The 22867-nt window shown below is 40.9% G+C and overlaps 1 protein-coding gene across 7 annotated transcripts in view; it reads right to left on the bottom strand.

Moving 5' to 3' along the window:
• NF1 (neurofibromin 1) overlaps positions 1-22867 on the bottom strand; it is a 1508106-nt gene that overhangs the window by 1245735 nt on the left and 239504 nt on the right. For all 7 annotated transcript variants that reach the window (XM_053707520.1, XM_053707522.1, XM_053707523.1 and 4 more), the window contains exon 4: positions 16608-16798. In XM_053707520.1, the coding sequence (XP_053563495.1) occupies positions 16608-16798 (191 nt within the window). The remainder of the gene's footprint in view (positions 1-16607; positions 16799-22867) is intronic.

Raw genomic sequence — 22867 nt, 5'->3', positions numbered from 1 at the left:
AAGTGCCCAACCATAGCATAGAGTGTCACAGAAAATAAGACTTACTTACCCCAGGACACTCATCTACATGTTTTGTAGAAAGCCAAACCAGTACTGAAACGAGAATCAGTAGAGGTAATGGTAAATATAAGAGTATATCGTCGATCTGAAAAGGGAGGTAAGAGATGAATCTCTACGACCGATAACAGAGAACCTTATGAAATAGACCCCGTAGAAGGAGATCACTGCATTCAATAGGCAATACTCTCTTCACATCCCTCTGACATTCACTGCACGCTGAGACGAAAACCGGGCTCCAACTTGCTGCGGATCGCATATCAACGTAGAATCTAGCACAAACTTACTTCACCACCTCCCTTGGAGGCAAAGTTTGTAAAACTGATTTGTGGGTGTGGTGAGGGGTGTATTTATAGGCATTTTAAGGTTTGGGAAACTTTGCCCCTCCTGGTAGGAATGTATATCCCATACGTCACTAGCTCATGGACTCTTGCTAATTACATGAAAGAAATATACATACATGACAGCCTGATACCAGTTGCTGCTACTGCATTTAAGGCTGAGTTTACATTATATCGGTATGGCAGAATTTTCTCATCAATTCCATTGTCAGAAAATAATAAGCTGCTACATACCTCTTTGCAGATTAATCTGCCCGCTGTCCCCTGATCTGAAGTTTACCTCTCCTCAGATGGCCGAGAAACAGCAATATGATCTTAACTACTCCGGCTAAAATCATAGAAAAACTCAGGTAGATTCTTCTTCAAATTCTACCAGAGAAGGAATAACACACTCCGGTGCTATTATAAAATAACAAACTTTTGATTGAAGGTATGAAACTAAGTATAATCACCACAGTCCTCTCACACATCCTATCTATTCGTTGGGTGCAAGAGAATGACTGGTAATGGCAGTTAGGGGAGGAGCTATATAGCAGCTCTGCTGGGTGAATCCTCTTGCACTTCCTGTTGGGGAGGAGTTAATATCCCATAAGTAATGGATGATCCGTGGACTGGATACACTTAACAAGAGAAATAACAGTATATGATAATGTATAGTGCAAGGAAAATAACACAACTAATTTTTAACCTCTGATTTACATACTTGAGTGGGATGTTTCTCCATACTTATCATGTAATCAAGATGGATATTGTCCTTAGGTATATTATTATGAGATATAGTGGGATATGCTCACTAAAATCAAAAATACATGAAAATAAGAGAAGAAACACACATATGAGAAAAAGAAAACTGAAAAATAAACCTAATTGTTATACTAGGTACATAATATATTTATTTGGTAAAGAAAAATATTTGAAAAGTAAATAACATGTTAAATATATAGTGGAAAAACAGGAAGATAATTAACTGAATATACAAGACAATAAATGTAAAAAATAAATAGATAATAAAATAAATAAGGAGTGAAATAGGGCTGGCCAATACTACATGTTAACACTAATTGTCTATAAAGAAATTTATGTCGCACTCTCTATTCATGCCAGAGGGACTAAGAGTTTGGAGTTTAAGAATCCAATATAACTCCTCCTTCTGCAAGATTTTAACTTTATCACCTCCTCTGGGGGGCAAGGAGGCCATGTCAATAACCTGTAGTGATAAGTGGGCTATGTGTGTGAAATGAAAGTTGTTAAAAAGATTGGCTACTGCAGTCTTTATTGTAGTTTTTAACGTCCCTAACATGTTCATTGAACCTGGTCCTGAGCATTCTTGTTGTTTGACTTAAAAACAAAGATTACATGTTAAAAGGTAAACTACATATTGGGAGCTGCAATTCGCATAAAATTTCATTTCAAAAGTTCTACTAGTTACTTGACTTTTGAACTCATTGCCTACACAAATGTTAGGACATGTAAAACAAATTCTACCACCACATTTGTAGGTGCCCATTTTGTTTAGCCAAGTACCTTGACTCCTTATGGTTTTATTATGTACCTGACTCGGAGACAACATCTGCGCTAGAGTCCTAGATTTCTTAGGGACAAATTTACACTTATCCAAATATGGCTGTAGCGTGTCATCTGTCTTTAATATGTGTAAATGTTTCTTTAATATTTTGATGATCTCATCATATTGCTGACTGAACTCTGTAGAGAAAACTATAGAATCATCAAAACTTGGTTTGAATGTTGGCTGTCATAGATGCTTCTACCTTTTTGATTTTGTCCCTACAGGGTTCTATTTGGTGATATCTGTAACCCCGTTTAACAAGTCTGTTTCTGAGTTCAATAGACTGTTGTTCGTAAACTTAAGTCATCTTTTGTGTTCCTTCTAAGCCTAAAAAATTGGGATTTGGGTATCGATTTAATCAAATGGTTAGGGTGTTGTGAGGTGGCATGCAGGATCGTATTACCCGCAGATGGTTTACGATACGTTTTAGTGGCAATGCCACTATCTCCAATATACAGACTTAAATCTAGATAGTTGACCTGTTCGTCACTGTGTTCGCCTGTGAACCTCAACCCTAAATTGTTATAGTTGCAATAAGCTAAAAAGGCATTCCAATTCTAGTTGCGCTAAATTCTCCAACCAAAAGGTTGAGGCAGCCGCAACATCAGCCAAAGAAATAGCAGGTCTGAGAAGATGACCTGAATATAAATAGGCCTTCCTTAGATAAGATTCAAGCTTCCTATCTAAAGGATCCTTAAAGGAAGTACTATATTCCATAGCAATAGTGGTACGTTTAGCAAGAGTAGAAATAGCCCCATCAACTTTGGGGATTTTTTCCCAAAACTCTATAGATTTTGCTGGTAAAGGATACAATTTTTTAAACCTTGAAGAAGGAATAAAAGAAGTACCTGGCTTATTCCATTCCCTAGAAATCATATCAGAAATAGGAAAAACCACTGGGGAAACCACAGGAGGATTAAAAACAGAATTTATGCTTACCTGATAAATTACTTTCTCCAACGGTGTGTCCGGTCCACGGCGTCATCCTTACTTGTGGGATATTCTCTTCCCCAACAGGAAATGGCAAAGAGTCCCAGCAAAGCTGGTCACATGATCCCTCCTAGGCTCCGCCCACCCCAGTCATTCTACCGACGGACAGGAGGAAATATATATAGGAGAAACCATATGATACCGTGGTGACTGTAGTTAGAGAAAATAATTCATCAGACCTGATTAAAAAACCAGGGCGGGCCGTGGACCGGACACACCGTTGGAGAAAGTAATTTATCAGGTAAGCATAAATTCTGTTTTCTCCAACATTGGTGTGTCCGGTCCACGGCGTCATCCTTACTTGTGGGAACCAATACCAAAGCTTTAGGACACGGATGAAGGGAGGGAGCAAATCAGGTCACCTAAATGGAAGGCACCACGGCTTGCAAAACCTTTCTCCCAAAAATAGCCTCCGAAGAAGCAAAAGTATCAAATTTGTAAAATTTGGCAAAAGTGTGCAGTGAAGACCAAGTCGCTGCCTTACATATCTGGTCAACAGAAGCCTCGTTCTTGAAGGCCCATGTGGAAGCCACAGCCCTAGTGGAGTGAGCTGTGATTCTTTCAGGAGGCTGCCGTCCGGCAGTCTCATAAGCCAATCGGATAATGCTTTTAAGCCAAAAGGAAAGAGAGGTAGAAGTCGCTTTTTGACCTCTCCTTTTACCAGAATAAACAACAAACAAGGAAGATGTTTGTCTGAAATCTTTAGTAGCCTCTAAATAGAATTTTAGAGCACGGACTACGTCCAAATTGTGTAACAAACGTTCCTTCTTTGAAACTGGATTCGGACACAAAGAAGGTACAACTATCTCCTGGTTAATATTTTTGTTAGAAACAACTTTCGGAAGAAAACCAGGCTTAGTACGCAAAACCACCTTATCTGCATGGAACACCAGATAGGGCGGAGAACACTGCAGAGCAGATAACTCTGAAACTCTTCTAGCAGAAGCAATTGCAACCAAAAACAAAACTTTCCAAGATAATAACTTAATATCTACGGAATGTAAGGGTTCAAACGGAACCCCTTGAAGAACTGAAAGAACTAGATTTAGACTCCAGGGAGGAGTCAAAGGTCTGTAAACAGGCTTGATCCTAACCAGAGCCTGAACAAATGCTTGAACATCTGGCACAGCTGCCAGTCTTTTGTGAAGTAAAACAGATAAAGCAGAGATCTGTCCCTTCAGAGAACTTGCAGATAATCCTTTCTCCAAACCTTCTTGTAGAAAGGATAGAATCTTAGGAATTTTTATCTTGTTCCATGGGAATCCTTTAGATTCACACCAACAGATATATTTTTTCCATATTTTATGGTAAATTTTTCTAGTTACAGGCTTTCTAGCCTGAATCAGAGTATCTATTACAGAATCTGAAAACCCACGCTTTGATAAAATCAAGCGTTCAATCTCCAAGCCGTCAGTTGGAGGGAAACCAGATTCGGATGTTCGAATGGACCCTGAACAAGAAGGTCCTGTCTCAAAGGTAGCTTCCATGGTGGAGCCGATGACATATTCACCAGGTCTGCATACTAAGTCCTGCGTGGCCACGCAGGAGCTATCAAGATCACCGAGGCCCTCTCCTGATTGATCCTGGCTACCAGCCTGGGGATGAGAGGAAACGGTGGGAATACATAAGCTAGGTTGAAGGTCCAAGGTGCTACTAGTGCATCTACTAGGGTCGCCTTGGGATCCCTGGATCTGGACCCGTAGCAAGGAACCTTGAAGTTCTGACGAGACGCCATCAGATCCATGTCTGGAATGCCCCATAATTGAGTTATTTGGGCAAAGATTTCTGGATGGAGTTCCCACTCCCCCGGATGGAATGTCTGACGACACAGAAAATCCGCTTCCCAATTTTCCACTCCTGGGATGTGGATCGCAGACAAGTGGCAGGAGTGATCCTCCGCCCATTGAATTATCTTGGTCACTTCTTTCATCGCCAGGGAACTCCTTGTTCCCCCCTGATGATTGATGAATGCAACGGTCGTCATGTTGTCTGACTGAAACCTTATGAATTTGGCCTTTGCTAGTTGAGGCCAAGCTCTGAGAGCATTGAATATCGCTCTCAGTTCCAGAATGTTTATCGGGAGAAGAGACTCTTCCCGAGACCATAGACCCTGAGCTTTCAGGGATTCCCAGACCGCGCCCCAGCCCACTAGGCTGGCGTCGGTCGTGACAATGACCCACTCTGGTCTGCGGAAGCTCATTCCCTGTGACAGATTGTCCAGGGTCAGCCACCAACGGAGTGAATCTCTGGTCTTTTGATCTACTTGAATCGTCGGAGACAAGTCTGTATAATCCCCATTCCACTGTCTGAGCATGCACAGTTGTAATGGTCTTAGATGAATTCGTGCAAAAGGAACTATGTCCATTGTTGCAACCATCAATCCTATTACTTCCATGCACTGCGCTATGGAAGGACGAGGAACAGAATGAAGTACTTGACAAGAGCTTAGAAGCTTTGATTTTCTTACCTCTGTCAGAAAAATCCTCATTTCTAAGGAATCTATTATTGTTCCCAAGAAGGGAACTCTTGTTGACGGGGACAGAGAACTTTTTTCTTTGTTCACCTTCCATCCGTGAGATCTGAGAAAGGCTAGGACGATGTCCGTATGAGCCTTTGCTTTTGACAGGGACGACGCTTGAATCAGGATGTCGTCCAAGTAAGGTACTACTGCAATGCCCCTTGGTCTTAGAACCGCTAGAAGGGACCCTAGTACCTTTGTGAAAATCCTTGGAGCAGTGGCTAATCCAAATGGAAGTGCCACAAACTGGTAATGCTTGTCCAGAAAAGCGAACCTTAGGAACTGATGATGTTCCTTGTGGATAGGAATATGTAGGTACGCATCCTTTAAATCCACGGTAGTCATAAATTGATTTTCCTGGATAGTAGGTAGGATCGTTCGAATAGTTTCCATTTTGAACGATGGTACCCTGAGAAATTTGTTTAGGATCTTTAGATCCAAAATTGGTCTGAATGCTCCCTCTTTTTTGGGAACTATGAACAGATTGGAATAAAATCCCATTCCTTGTTCTCTTATTGGAACTGGATGTATCACTCCCATCTTTAACAGGTCTTCTACACAATGTAAGAATGCCTGTCTCTTTATTTGGTTTGAAGATAATTGAGACCTGTGGAACCTTCCCCTTGGGGGTAGTTCCTTGAATTCCAGGAGATAACCTTGAGAAACTATTTCTAGCGCCCAAGGATCCTGAACATCTCTTGCCCAAGCCTGAGCAAAGAGAGAAAGTCTGCCCCCCACTAGATCCGGTCCCGGATCGGGGGCTATCCCTTCATGCTGTTTTGGTAGCAGTGGTAGGCTTCTTGGCCTGCTTACCCTTGTTCCAGCCTTGCATTGGTTTCCAGGCTGGTTTGGGTTGTGAAGTATTACCCTCTTGCTTAGAGGATACAGAATTAGAGACTGGTCCGTTTCTGCGAAAGGGACGAAAATTAGGCTTATTTTTAGCCTTAAAAGACCTATCCTGTGGGAGGGCGTGGCCCTTTCCCCCAGTGATGTCTGAAATAATCTCTTTCAAATCAGGTCCAAATAATGTTTTACCTTTGAAAGGAATGTTAAGCAATTTTGTCTTGGAAGACACATCCGCTGATCAAGACTTTAGCCAAAGCGCTCTGCGCGCCACGACAGCAAACCCTGAATTTTTCGCCGCTAATCTAGCTAATTGCAAAGCGGCATCTAAAACAAAAGAGTTAGCCAATTTAAGTGCTTGAACTCTGTCCATAACCTCCTCATACGAAGATTCTTTACTGAGCGATTTTTCTAGTTCCTCGAACCAGAAACACGCTGCCGTAGTGACAGGAACAATGCATGAAATTGGTTGTAGAAGGTAACCTTGCTGTACAAAAATCTTTTTAAGCAAACCCTCTAATTTCTTATCCATAGGATCTTTGAAAGCACAACTATCTTCGATAGGAATAGTAGTGCGTTTGTTTAGAGTAGAAACCGCCCCCTCGACCTTGGGGACTGTCTGCCATAAGTCCTTTCTGGGGTCGACTATAGGAAATAATTTCTTAAATATAGGGGGGGGAACAAAAGGTATGCCGGGCCTTTCCTACTCTTTATTTACTATGTCCGCCACCCGCTTGGGTATAGGAAAAGCGTCGGGGGACACCGGAACCTCTAGGAACTTGTCCATCTTACATAATTTCTCTGGAATGACCAAATTGTCACAATCATCCAGAGTAGATAACACCTCCTTAAGCAGTGCGCGGAGATGTTCTAATTTAAATTTAAATGTCACATCATCAGGTTCAGCTTGATGAGAAATTTTTCCTGAATCTGAAATTTCTCCATCAGACAAAACCTCCCTCATGGCCCCTTGAGATTGGTGTGAGGGTATGTCAGAACAGTTATCATCAGCGTCCTCTTGCTCTTCAGTGTTTAAAACAGAGCAATCGCGCTTTCTCTGATAAGTAGGCATTTTGGATAAAAGATTTGCTATGGAGTTATCCATTACAGCCGTTAATTGTTGCATGGTAATAAGTATTGGCGCACTAGATGTACTAGGGGCCTCCTGTGTGGGCATAACTGGTGTAGACACAGTAGGGGATGATGTAGTATCATGTTTACTCCCCTCATTTGAGGAATCATCTTGGGCAATATCATTATCTGTGGCATTACTGTCCTTACTTTGTTTGGACACTATGGCACAATTATCACATAAATTTAAATGGGGAGACACATTGGCTTTCATACATATAGAACATAGCTTATCTGATGGTACAGACATGTTAAACAGGCTTAAACTTGTCAACAAAGCACAAAAAACGTTTTAAAATAAAACCGTTACTGTCAAATTTCAAACTGAAAATACTTTATTACTGAATATGTGAAAAAGTATGAAGGAATTGTTCAAAATTTCACCAAAATTTCACCACAGTGTCTTAAAGCATTAAAAGTATTGCACACCAAATTTCAGAGCTTTAACCCTTAAATTAACGGAACCGGAGCCGTTTTTACATTTAACCCCTATACAGTCCCAGAATGAGGCTCTGTCTATAACTAGAAAGGCCCCCATCTGAAAAAGGTGTCCAACACAGTGCCTGCCGTTTTTCTAAACGTTCCCCAAGATTATAATACCAATAATTAGTTAGAATCTGCATAATATGCCTAGTAAAGCAATTGTTTTAGCCCAGAAAAATGTCTACCAGTTTTTAAGCCCTTTTTGAAGCCCTTTATTCTTTTATGTTTAACTAAGAAAATGGCTTACCGGTCCCCATGAGGGGAAATGACAGCCTTCCAGCATTACATGGTCTTGTTAGAAATATGGCTAGTCATACCTTAAGCAGAAAAGACTGCTAACTGTTTCCCCCAACTGAAGTTACTTCATCTCAACAGTCCTGTGTGGAAACAGCAATCGATTTTAGTTACTGTCTGCTAAAATCATCTTCCTCTTACAAACAGAAATCTTCATCCTTTTCTGTTTCAGAGTAAATAGTACATACCAGCACTATTTTAAAATAACAAACACTTGATAGAAGAATAAAACTACATTTAAACACCAAAAAACTCTTAACCATCTCCGTGGAGATGTTGCCTGTGCAACGGCAAAGAGAATGACTGGGGTGGGCGGAGCCTAGGAGGGATCATGTGACCAGCTTTGCTGGGACTCTTTGCCATTTCCTGTTGGGGAAGAGAATATCCCACAAGTAAGGATGACGCCGTGGACCTCCCACAAGTAAGGATGACGCCGTGGACCGGACACACCAATGTTGGAGAAAAACAGAATTTATGTTTACCTGATAAATTACTTTCTCCAACGGTGTGTCCGGTCCACGGCGTCATCCTTACTTGTGGGATATTCTCCTCCCCAACAGGAAATGGCAAAGAGCCCAGCAAAGTTGGTCACATGATCTCTCCTAGGCTCCGCCTTCCCCAGTCATTCGACCGACGTAAAGGAGGAAAATTTGCATAGGAGAAATCATATGATACCGTGGTGACTGTAGTTAAAGAAAATAAATTATCAGACCTGATTAAAAAACCAGGGCGGGCCGTGGACCGGACACACCGTTGGAGAAAGTAATTTATCAGGTAAACATAAATTCTGTTTTCTCCAACATAGGTGTGTCCGGTCCACGGCGTCATCCTTACTTGTGGGAACCAATACCAAAGCTTTAGGACACGGATGAAGGGAGGGAGCAAATCAGGTCACCTAGATGGAAGGCACCACGGCTTGCAAAACCTTTCTCCCAAAAATAGCCTCAGAAGAAGCAAAAGTATCAAATTTGTAAAATTTAGTAAAAGTGTGCAGTGAAGACCAAGTCGCTGCCTTACATATCTGATCAACAGAAGCCTCGTTCTTGAAGGCCCATGTGGAAGCCACAGCCCTAGTGGAATGAGCTGTGATTCTTTCAGGAGGCTGCCGTCCGGCAGTCTCGTAAGCCAATCTGATGATGCTTTTAATCCAAAAAGAGAGAGAGGTAGAAGTTGCTTTTTGACCTCTCCTTTTACCAGAATAAACAACAAACAAAGAAGATGTTTGTCTAAAATCCTTTGTAGCATCTAAATAGAATTTTAGAGCACGAACTACATCCAAATTGTGCAACAAACGTTCCTTCTTTGAAACTGGATTCGGACACAAAGAAGGCACGACTATCTCCTGGTTAATGTTTTTGTTAGAAACAACTTTCGGAAGAAAACCAGGTTTAGTACGTAAAACCACCTTATCTGCATGGAACACCAGATAAGGGGGAGAACACTGCAGAGCAGATAATTCTGAAACTCTTCTAGCAGAAGAAATTGCAACCAGAAACAACACTTTCCAAGATAATAACTTAATATCAACGGAATGTAAGGGTTCAAACGGAACCCCCTGAAGAACTGAAAGAACTAAATTGAGACTCCAAGGAGGAGTCAAAGGTTTGTAAACAGGCTTGATTCTAACCAGAGCCTGAACAAAGGCTTGAACATCTGGCACAGCTGCCAGCTTTTTGTGAAGTAACACAGACAAGGCAGAAATCTGTCCCTTCAAAGAACTTGCAGATAATCCTTTCTCCAAACCTTCTTGAAGAAAGGATAGAATCTTAGGAATTTTTACCTTGTGCCAAGGGAATCCTTTAGATTCACACCAACAGATATATTTTTTCCATATTTTGTGGTAGATTTTTCTAGTTACAGGCTTTCTGGCCTGAACAAGAGTATCAATGACAGAATCTGAGAACCCTCGCTTTGATAAGATCAAGCGTTCAATCTCCAAGCAGTCAGTTGGAGTGAGACCAGATTCGGATGTTCGAACGGACCTTGAACAAGAAGGTCTCGTCTCAAAGGTAGCTTCCATGGTGGAGCCGATGACATATTCACCAGGTCTGCATACCAAGTCCTGCGTGGCCACGCAGGAGCTATCAAGATCACCGATGCCCTCTCCTGATTGATCCTGGCTACCAGCCTGGGGATGAGAGGAAACGGCGGGAATACATAAGCTAGTTTGAAGGTCCAAGGTGCTACTAGTGCATCTACTAGAGTCGCCTTGGGATCCCTGGATCTGGACCCGTAGCAAGGAACCTTGAAGTTCTGACGAGAGGCCATCAGATCCATGTCTGGAATGCCCCACAATTGAGTAATTTGGGCAAAGATTTCCGGATGGAGTTCCCACTCCCCCGGATGAAATGTCTGACGACTCAGAAAATCCGCTTCCCAATTTTCCACTCCTGGGATGTGGATTGCAGACAAGTGGCAGGAGTGAATCTCCGCCCATTGAATGATTTTGGTCACTTCTTCCATCGCCAGGGAACTCCTTGTTCCCCCCTGATGGTTGATGTACGCAACAGTCGTCATGTTGTCTGATTGAAACCGTATGAACTTGGCCTTTGCTAGTTGAGGCCAAGCCTTGAGAGCATTGAATATCGCTCTCAGTTCCAGAATATTTATCAGGAGAAGAGATTCTTCCCGAGACCAAAGACCCTGAGCTTTCAGGGGTCCCCAGACCGCGCCCCAGCCCACCAGACTGGCGTCGGTCGTGACAATGACCCACTCTGGTCTGCGGAAGCTCATCCCCTGTGACAGGTTGTCCAGGGACAGCCACCAACGGAGTGAATCTCTGGTCCTCTGATCTACTTGTATCGTCGGAGACAAGACTGTATAGTCCCCATTCCACTGACTGAGCATGCACAGTTGTAATGGTCTTAGATGAATTCGCGCAAAAGGAACTATGTCCATTGCCGCTACCATCAAACCTATTACTTCCATGCACTGCGCTATGGAAGGAAGAGGAACAGAATGAAGTATTTGACAAGAGTTTAGAAGTTTTGATTTTCTGGCCTCTGTCAGAAAAATCCTCATTTCTAAGGAGTCTATTATTGTTCCCAAGAAGGGAACCCTTGTTGACGGAGATAGCGAACTTTTTTCTACGTTCACTTTCCACCCGTGAGATCTGAGAAAGGCCAAGACAATGTCCGTGTGAGCCTTTGCTTGTGGAAGGGACGACGCTTGAATCAGAATGTCGTCCAAGTAAGGTACTACTGCAATGCCCCTTGGTCTTAGCCCCGCTAGAAGGGACCCTAGTACCTTTGTGAAAATTCTTGGAGCAGTGGCTAATCCGAACGGAAGTGCCACAAACTGGTAATGCTTGTCCAGGAATGCGAACCTTAGGAACCGATGATGTTCCTTGTGGATCGGAATATGTAGATACGCATCCTTTAAATCCACCGTGGTCATGAATTGACCTTCCTGGATGGAAGGAAGAATTGTTCGAATGGTTTCCATTTTGAACGATGGAACCTTGAGAAACTTGTTTAGGATCTTGAGATCTAAGATTGGTCTGAATGTTCCCTCTTTTTTGGGAACTACGAACAGATTGGAGTAGAACCCCATCCCTTGTTCTCCTAATGGAACAGGATGAATCACTCCCATTTTTAACAGGTCTTCTACACAATGTAAGAATGCCTGTTTTTTTATGTGGTCTGAAGACAATTGAGACCTGTGGAACCTCCCCCTTGGGGGAAGCCCCTTGAATTCCAGAAGATAACCTTGGGAGACTATTTCTAGTGCCCAAGGGTCCAGAACATCTCTTGCCCAAGCCTGAGCGAAGAGAGAGAGTCTGCCCCCCACCAGATCCGGTCCCGGATCGGGGGCCAACATCCTCATGCTGTCTTGGTAGCAGTGGCAGGTTTCTTGGCCTGCTTTCCTTTGTTCCAGCCTTGCATTGGTCTCCAGGCTGGCTTGGCTTGAGAAGTATTACCCTCTTGCTTAGAGGACGTAGCACTTGGGGCTGGTCCGTTTCTGCGAAAGGGACGAAAATTAGGTTTATTTTTGGCTTTGAAAGACCTATCCTGAGGAAGGGCGTGGCCCTTGCCCCCAGTGATATCAGAGATAATCTCTTTCAAGTCAGGGCCAAACAGCGTTTTCCCCTTGAAAGGAATGTTAAGCAATTTGTTCTTGGAAGACGCATCCGCTGACCAAGATTTTAGCCAAAGCGCTCTGCGCGCCACAATAGCAAACCCAGAATTTTTCGCCGCTAACCTAGCCAATTGCAAAGTGGCGTCTAGGGTGAAAGAATTAGCCAATTTGAGAGCATGAATTCTGTCCATAATCTCCTCATAAGAAGAAGAATTATTATTGAGCGCCTTTTCTAGTTCATCGAACCAGAAACACGCTGCTGTAGTGACAGGAACAATGCATGAAATTGGTTGTAGAAGGTAACCTTGCTGAACAAACATCTTTTTAAGCAAACCTTCTAATTTTTTATCCATAGGATCTTTAAAAGCACAACTATCTTCTATGGGTATAGTGGTGCATTTGTTTAGAGTAGAAACCGCCCCCTCGACCTTGGGGACTGTCTGCCATAAGTCCTTTCTGGGGTCGACCATAGGAAACAATTTTTTAAATATGGGGGGAGGGACGAAAGGTATACCGGGCCTTTCCCATTCTTTATTTACAATGTCCGCCACCCGCTTGGGTATAGGAAAAGCTTCGGGGGGCCCCGGGACCTCTAGGAACTTGTCCATTTTACATAATTTCTCTGGAATGACCAAATTCTCACAATCATCCAGAGTAGATAACACCTCCTTAAGCAGAGCGCGGAGATGTTCCAATTTAAATGTAAATGTAATCACATCAGGTTCAGCTTGTTGAGAAATTTTCCCTGAATCTGAAATTTCTCCCTCAGACAAAACCTCCCTGGCCCCCTCAGACTGGTGTAGGGGCACTTCAGAACCAATATCATCAGCGTCCTCATGCTCTTCAGTATTTTCTAATACAGAGCAGTCGCGCTTTCGCTGATAAGTGGGCATTTTGGCTAAAATGTTTTTGATAGAATTATCCATTACAGCCGTTAATTGTTGCATAGTAAGGAGTATTGGCGCACTAGATGTACTAGGGGCCTCCTGAGTGGGCAAGACTGGTGTAGACGAAGGAGGGGATGATGCAGTACCATGCTTACTCCCCTCACTTGAGGAATCATCTTGGGCATCATTTTCTCTAAATTTTGTGTCACATAAATCACATCTATTTAAATGAGAAGGAACCTTGGCTTCCCCACATACAGAACACAGTCTATCTGGTAGTTCAGACATGTTAAACAGGCATAAACTTGATAACAAAGTACAAAAAACGTTTTAAAATAAAACCGTTACTGTCACTTTAAATTTTAAACTGAACACACTTTATTACTGCAAATGTGAAAAAGTATGAAGGAATTGTTCAAAATTCACCAAAATTTCACCACAGTGTCTTAAAGCCTTAAAAGTATTGCACACCAAATTTGAAAGCTTTAACCCTTAAAATAACGGAACCGGAGCCGTTTTTATATTTAACCCCTTTACAGTCCCTGGTATCTGCTTTGCTGAGACCCAACCAAGCCCAAAGGGGAATACGATACCAATGACGCCTTCAGAAAGTCTTTTCTATGTATCAGAGCTCCTCACACATGCATCTGCATGTCATGCTTCCCAAAAACAAGTGCGCAATAGAGGCGCGAAAATGAGACTCTGCCTATGATTAGGGAAGGCCCCTAGAGAATAAGGTGTCCAATACAGTGCCTGCCGGTTATTTTACATAATTCCCAAGATTAAAATAATTCCTCAAGGCTATGAAGTATAAAATATGCTTATAAATAAATCGTTTTAGCCCAGAAAATGTCTACAGTCTTAAAAGCCCTTGCGAAGCCTTTTTTTTCTTTATGTAATAAAAATGGCTTACCGGATCCCATAGGGAAAATGACAGCTTCCAGCATTACATCGTCTTGTTAGAAATGTGTCATACCTCAAGCAGCAAAGGTCTGCTCACTGTTTCCCCCAACTGAAGTTAATTCCTCTCAACAGTCCTGTGTGGAAACAGCCATCGATTTTAGTAACGGTTGCTAAAATCATTTTCCTCTTACAAACAGAAATCTTCATCTCTTTTCTGTTTCAGAGTAAATAGTACATACCAGCACTATTTTAAAATAACAAACTCTTGATTGAATAATAAAAACTACAGTTAAACACTAAAAAACTCTAAGCCATCTCCGTGGAGATGTTGCCTGTACAACGGCAAAGAGAATGACTGGGGAAGGCGGAGCCTAGGAGGGATCATGTGACCAGCTTTGCTGGGCTCTTTGCCATTTCCTGTTGGGGAGGAGAATATCCCACAAGTAAGGATGACGCCGTGGACCGGACACACCTATGTTGGAGAAACTGCATTTAAACGTTTATTAGACTGAACGTCAATAGGACTGGTTACCTCAATATCCAAAGTAATTAACACTTCTTTTAATAAAGAACGCATATACTCTATTTTAAATAAATAAGTAGATTTGTCAGTGTCAATGTCTGAGGAAGGATCTTCTGAATCAGATAGTTCCTCATCAGAAGAGGATAAATTATTATGTTGTTGGTCATTTGAAATTTCATCAGCTAGATGAGAAGTTTTAAAAGACCTTTTACGTTTATTAGAAGGTGGAAATGAAGACAAAGCCTTCATAATCGAATCAGAAACAAATTCTTTAAAATTTACAGGTATATCATGCACATTAGAAGTTGAAGGAACTGCAACTGGCAATGTACTATTACTGATGGAAACACTATCTGCATGTAAAAGTTTATCATGACAACTATTTCAAATGACATTTGGTGAAATAATTTCTACACTTTTACAACAAATGCGGTTAGCTTTGGTAGAACCGATGTCAGGCAGCAATGTTCCAGCAGAAACTTCTGAGACAGGATCAGATTGGGACATCTTGCTCAATGTAAAAGAAAAAACAACATATAAAGCAAAATTATCTATTTCCTTATATGACAGTTTCAGGAATGGGAAAAAATGCAAAAGCATAGGCCTCTGATAGAGAAAAAAACAAGAGGCAAACATCAATGGGGTATTGAAATAATGAAAAAAAATTGGCGGCAAGTATGACGCACAACGTAACGTAAACTTTTTTGGCGCCAAAAATAACCGGAAATGACACACTCGCGTCACTAATGACGCCGCCGTGTGAAAGGTCTCAGCGTCACGTATGACGCCGGAAATGACGAAGTTGCGTCATAAACTTATTTTTTCGCGCCAAGAATGACGCAAAAAAGTTTAGCATTTGACGCACCCGCGGGACTAATACCCGCAATAGCAAGAAGTAGTCATTTGAAAAAAAGACTAAACGCCAGGTAAGAAATACATTTCTTAAAATGTTTAAATTCCCCAAATATGAAACTGACAGTCTGCTGAAGGAAATACATGAACCTGACTCATGGCAAATATAAGTACAATGCATATATTTAGAACTTTATATAAATGCATAAAGTGCCAAACCATAGCTGAGGTGTCTTAAGTAATAAAAAACATACTTACCAAAAGACACCCATCCACATATAGCAGATAGCCAAACCAGTACGAAAACAGTTATTAGTAGAGGTAATGGTAAATTGAGAGTATATCGTCGATCTGAAAAGGGAGGTAGGAGATGAATCTCTACGACCGATAACAGAGAACCTATGAAATAGACCCCCGTTAGGGAAATCATCGTATTCAAATAAGTGATACTCCCTTCACGTCCCTCTGACATTCGCTGTACTCTGAGAGGAATCGGGCTTCAACAATTCTGAGAAGCGCATATCAACGTAGAAATCTTAGCACAAACTTACTTCACCACCTCCATAGGAGGCAAAGTTTGTAAAACTGAATTGTGGGTGTGGTGAGGGGTGTATTTATAGGCATTTTGAGGTTTGGGAAACTTTGCCCCTCCTGGTAGGATTGTATATCCCATATGTCACTAGCTCATGGACTCTTGCCAATTACATGAAAGAAAAAGGAGAATAACATATATTTGTATTTTTTAAGGTTCCATTAGCTGTTTAAATATTGACAAAATAAGTGCAAAGTTTTAGTGTCTATAAAACAATGGGAGCTGTCATGTTGTAACATAGGTTACCTTCTCTGCTGTGGCCAATTAGGGACCGTTATAAATAGGTCACTAGAGTGTGCAGCCAATGGCTGTGTGGAATATAACAGTGCTCTGCACTTCCATTTCTATCAGAAACTGAAAGGCTCCCAATTGCAGAGTGAAATAACAGAAAAATGGGACAAAATAAAGAATACAAGTATATTGCAGAGTTTTTTTATATACAAATGATTTATCATTTTAAATAACCATCTCAAAGTGTTTAATGACCCTTTAATATATATGCTAGATAGTGATAGGTACAAACCATTTGTCATAAATATTCACACTTACCTTGTAGATATACGACTAAAAACAGCATTAAAATTATTACAACTGAGAGAAAATAGGACCCCTGAAGCAGAGTTCCTGAGCTCAGCAGCATGTTGGTTGCCATCACGGTGTGTGTGGATAAAATGGCATATTTCTGGTAGCAACTGTTTCACCAGCATTGTCTCATCCAATCGCATGCAGTCTTTCGGTTGCTGAAATGACAAATATATTCCACAGTGAAGTTTTTGAAAAATTCTCCTTTAAAAGTTTCTTTCATGAAGATTAAACATTTTGTCACTTACAGTGAATGAAATCAGTTTCACAGATTTATTTGCCCCATCGATATCTGCACAAACTCTAGTATCATGTGTAAAACCATAAGAAAGTTCTAGACAATAGATATACATACAGGGTGTATACCTATTTTAACCAGCAAGCATTTGCATCCCGTGTAAACAGCCTACCTGTTGTATTGTTTTTCTACTCTTTCTCCCACTTTTAGGTATTCTATTATGCTTTTTCATTAAACTTCAAATAATTTTTTGGTCAATAAATATAAAATCCCACCTTTTCTTTCTTAAAGGTGGTAGTCTTAAGTACAAAGCATAGCATTTACCAAAGTTATTACAGAGCACTGCTACAGCACTGACCTAAGCAAGGAAAATGATAGAAAAGCAAAAGTGCACCATTTCTGGGCTCTCTAGTAGCACCCATAAGCTAAACACTACCAAAACACAAAAGGTTGGCAACCAAATTCCAGTCAGAGTATACAGTACATTGTAAAAACATGGAGAACTGACGGAATATCTTTTCAACCTATGCTTGCATATGCAGAGACCATTACATTGCTTAAACATGGTTTTTCAAGAAGGCAGCAGGGCCTTCAAACTTGGATACCCAAGATGCAATTTTCCCATAGTAAGTGAATCTTAAAAATGGTATAAAAAAAAAATAAAAACAAATTATGCTTACCAAATAATTTAATTTCCTTCTATATAAGGAGACGGCAAAGACACCCTAGCCAAAGGCTTAAATACCTCTCCCACTTCCCCTATCTCCCAGTCATTCTGCCGAGGGAACAAGGAACAGTAGGAGAAATATCAGGGTATAAAGGTGCCAGAAGAAAAACATAATTTATGTAAGAACTTACCTGATAAATTCATTTCTTTCATATTAGCAAGAGTCCATGAGCTAGTGACGTATGGGATATACATTCCTACCAGGAGGGGCAAAGTTTCCCAAACCTCAAAATGCCTATAAATACACCCCTCACCACACCCACAATTCAGTTTAACGAATAGCCAAGAAGTGGGGTGATAAAAAAGTGCGAAAGCATATAAAATAAGGAATTGGAATAATTGTGCTTTATACAAAATCATAACCACCACAAAAAAAGGGCGGGCCTCATGGACTCTTGCTAATATGAAAGAAATGAATTTATCAGGTAAGTTCTTACATAAATTATGTTTTCTTTCATGTAATTAGCAAGAGTCCATGAGCTAGTGACGTATGGGATAATGACTACCCAAGATGTGGATCTTTCCACACAAGAGTCACTAGAGAGGGAGGGATAAAATAAAGACAGCCAATTCCTGCTGAAAATAATCCACACCCAAAATAAAGTTTAACGAAAAACATAAGCAGAAGATTCAAACTGAAACCGCTGCCTGAAGTACTTTTCTACCAAAAACTGCTTCAGAAGAAGAAAATACATCAAAATGGTAGAATTTAGTAAAAGTATGCAAAGAGGACCAAGTTGCTGCTTTGCAGATCTGGTCAACCGAAGCTTCATTCCTAAACGCCCAGGAAGTAGATACTGACCTAGTAGAATGAGCTGTAATTCTCTGAGGCGGAATTTTACCCGACTCAACATAGGCAAGATGAATTAAAGATTTCAACCAAGATGCCAAAGAAATGGCAGAAGCTTTCTGGCCTTTCCTAGAACCGGAAAAGATAACAAATAGACTAGAAGTCTTACGGAAAGATTTCGTAGCTTCAACATAATATTTCAAAGCTCTAACAACATCCAAAGAATGCAACGATTTCTCCTTAGAATTCTTAGGATTAGGACATAATGAAGGAACCACAATTTCTCTACTAATGTTGTTGGAATTCACAACTTTAGGTAAAAATTCAAAAGAAGTTCGCAACACCGCCTTATCCTGATGAAAAATCAGAAAAGGAGACTCACAAGAAAGAGCAGATAATTCAGAAACTCTTCTAGCAGAAGAGATGGCCAAAAGGAACAAAACTTTCCAAGAAAGTAATTTAATGTCCAATGAATGCATAGGTTCAAACGGAGGAGCTTGAAGAGCTCCCAGAACCAAATTCAAACTCCAAGGAGGAGAAATTGACTTAATGACAGGTTTTATACGAACCAAAGCTTGTACAAAACAATGAATATCAGGAAGAATAGCAATCTTTCTGTGAAAAAGAACAGAAAGAGCAGAGATTTGTCCTTTCAAAGAACTTGCGGACAAACCCTTATCTAAACCATCCTGAAGAAACTGTAAAATTCTCGGTATTCTAAAAGAATGCCAAGAAAAATGATGAGAAAGACACCAAGAAATATAAGTCTTCCAGACTCTATAATATATCTCTCGAGATACAGATTTACGAGCCTGTAACATAGTATTAATCACGGAGTCAGAGAAACCTCTTTGACCAAGAATCAAGCGTTCAATCTCCATACCTTTAAATTTAAGGATTTCAGATCCTGATGGAAAAAAGGACCTTGTGATAGAAGGTCTGGTCTTAACGGAAGAGTCCACGGTTGGCAAGAGGCCATCCGGACAAGATCCGCATACCAAAACCTGTGAGGCCATGCTGGAGCTACCAGCAGAACAAACGAGCATTCCTTCAGAATCTTGGAGATCACTCTTGGAAGAAGAACTAGAGGCGGAAAGATATAGGCAGGATGATACTTCCAAGGAAGTGATAATGCATCCACTGCCTCCGCCTGAGGATCCCGGGATCTGGACAGATACCTGGGAAGTTTCTTGTTTAGATGGGACGCCATCAGATCTATTTCTGGAAGTTCCCACATTTGAACAATCTGAAGAAATACCTCTGGGTGAAGAGACCATTCGCCCGGATGCAACATTTGGCGACTTAGATAATCCGCTTCCCAATTGTCTACACCTGGGATATGAACCGCAGAGATTAGACAGGAGCTGGATTCCGCCCAAACCAAAATTCGAGATACTTCTTTCATAGCCAGAGGACTGTGAGTCCCTCCTTGATGATTGATGTATGCCACAGTTGTGACATTGTCTGTCTGAAAACAAATGAACGATTCTCTCTTCAGAAGAGGCCAAAACTGAAGAGCTCTGAAAATTGCACGGAGTTCCAAGATATTGATAGGTAATCTCACCTCCTGAGATTCCCAAACTCCCTGTGCCGTCAGAGATCCCCACACAGCTCCCCAACCCGTGAGACTTGCATCTGTTGAAATTACAGTCCAGGTCGGAAGCACAAAAGAAGCCCCCTGAATTAAACGATGGTGATCTGTCCACCATGTTAGAGAGTGCCGAACAATCGGTTTTAAAGATATTGTTTGAGATATCTTCGTGTAATCCTTGCACCATTGCTTCAGCATACAGAGCTGAAGAGGTCGCATGTGAAAACGAGCAAAGGGGATCGCGTCCGATGCAGCAGTCATAAGACCTAGAATTTCCATGCATAAGGCTACCGAAGGGAATGATTGTGACTGAAGGTTTCGACAAGCTGCAATCAATTTTAGACGTCTCTTGTCTGTTAAAGACAGAGTCATGGACACTGAATCCATCTGGAAACCCAGAAAGGTTACCCTTGTCTGAGGAATCAAAGAACTTTTTGGTAAATTGATCCTCCAACCATGATCTTGAAGAAACAACACAAGTCGATTCGTATGAGATTCTGCTAAATGTAAAGACTGAGCAAGTACCAAGATATCGTCCAAATAAGGAAATACCACAATACCCTGTTCTCTGATTACAGACAGAAGGGCACCGAGAACCTTTGTAAAAATTCTTGGAGCTGTAGCTAGGCCAAACGGCAGAGCCACAAACTGGTAATGCTTGTCCAGAAAAGAGAATCTCAGGAACTGAAAATGATCTGGATGAATCGGAATATGCAGATATGCATCCTGTAAATCTATTGTGGACATATAATTCCCTTGCAGAACAAAAGGCAAGATAGTCCTTATAGTTACCATTTTGAACGTTGGTATCCTTACATAACGATTCAATATTTTTAGATCCAGAACTGGTCTGAAGGAATTCTCCTTCTTTGGTACAATGAAGAGATTTGAATAAAACCCCATCCCCTGTTCCTGAACTGGAACTGGCATAATTACTCCAGTCAACTCTAGATCTGAAACACATTTCAGAAATGCTTGAGCTTTTACTGGATTTACTGGGACACGGGAAAGAAAAAATCTCTTTGCAGGAGGTCTTATCTTGAAACCAATTCTGTACCCTTCTGAAACAATGTTCTGAATCCAAAGATTGTGAACAGAATTGATCCAAATTTCCTTGAAAAAACGTAACCTGCCTCCTACCAGCTGAGCTGGAATGAGGGCCGCACCTTCATGTGGACTTAGAAGCAGGCTTTGCCTTTCTAGCTGGCTTGGATTTATTCCAGACTGGAGATGGTTTCCAAACTGAAACTGCTCCTGAGGATGAAGGATCAGGCTTTTGTTCTTTGTTGAAACGAAAGGAACGAAAACGATTATTAGCTCTACTTTTACCTTTAGATTTTTTATCCTGTGGTAAAAAAGTTCCTTTCCCACCAGTAACAGTTGAAATGATGGAATCCAACTGAGAACCAAATAATTTGTTACCCTGGAAAGAAATAGAAAGTAAAGTTGATTTAGAAGCCATATCAGCATTCCAAGTTTTAAGCCATAAAGCTCTTCTAGCTAAAATAGCTAGAGACATAAACCTGACATCAACTCTGATAATATCAAAAATGGCATCACAGATAAAATTATTAGCATGCTGAAGAAGAATAATAATGTCATGAGAATCACGATGTGTTACTTGTTGCGCTAAAGTTTCCAACCAAAAAGTTGAAGCTGCAGCAACATCAGCCAAAGATATAGCAGGTCTAAGAAGATTACCTGAACACAGATAAGCTTTTCTTAGAAAGGACTCAATTTTCCTATCTAGAGGATCCTTAAACGAAGTACCATCTGACGTAGGAATAGTAGTACGTTTAGCAAGGGTAGAAATAGCCCCATCAACTTTAGGGATTTTGTCCCAAAATTCTAATCTGTCAGACGGCACAGGATATAAATGCTTAAAACGTTTAGATGGAGTAAATGAATTACCCAATTTATCCCATTCTTTGGAAATTACTGCAGAAATAGCATTAGGAACAGGAAAAACTTCTGGAATAACCACAGGAGCTTTAAATACCTTATCTAAACGTTTAGAATTAGTATCAAGAGGACTAGAATCCTCTATTTCTAAAGCAATTAGAACTTCTTTAAGTAAAGAACGAATAAATTCCATTTTAAATAAATATGAAGATTTATCAGCATCAACCTCTGAGACAGAATCCTCTGAACCAGAGGAGTCATCAGAATCAGAATGATGATGTTCATTTAAAAATTCATCTGTAGGGAGAGAAGTTTTAAAAGATTTTTTACGTTTACTAGAAGGAGAAATAACAGACATAGCCTTCTTTATGGATTCAGAAACAAAATCTCTTATATTATCAGGTACATTCTGCACCTTAGATGTTGAGGGAACTGCAACAGGCAATGGTACTTTACTAAAGGAAATATTATCTGCTTTAACAAGTTTGTCATGAGCTGGAGAAATAGCTACCAAAAGTTTACAGCAGATACACTTAGCTTTGGTAGATTCAGCACTTGACAGCGATTTTCCTGTAGTATCTTCTGGCTCAGATGCAACGTGAGACATCTTGCAATATGTAAGAGAAAAAACAACATATAAAGCAAAATTGATCAAATTCCTTAAATGACAGTTTCAGGAATGGGAAAGAATGCCAAAGAACAAGCTTCTAGCAACCAGAAGCAATAAAAAATGAGACTTAAATAATGTGGAGACAAAAGCGACGCCCATATTTTTTCGCGCCAAATAAGACGCCCACATTATTTGGCGCCTAAAAGCTTTTTGGCGCCAAAAATGACGCCATATCCGGAACGCCGACATTTTTGGCGCGAAATAACGTCAAAGAATGACGCAACTTCCGGCGACACGTATGACGCCGGAAACGGAAATAGAATTTTTGCGCCAAAAAAGTCCGCGCCAAGAATGACGCAATAAAATGAA

Source organism: Bombina bombina, chromosome 3 (genome assembly GCF_027579735.1).
Source record: "Bombina bombina isolate aBomBom1 chromosome 3, aBomBom1.pri, whole genome shotgun sequence".
NCBI lineage: Eukaryota > Metazoa > Chordata > Amphibia > Anura > Bombinatoridae > Bombina > Bombina bombina.
This window is presented reverse-complemented; position numbering and strand designations above follow the sequence as displayed.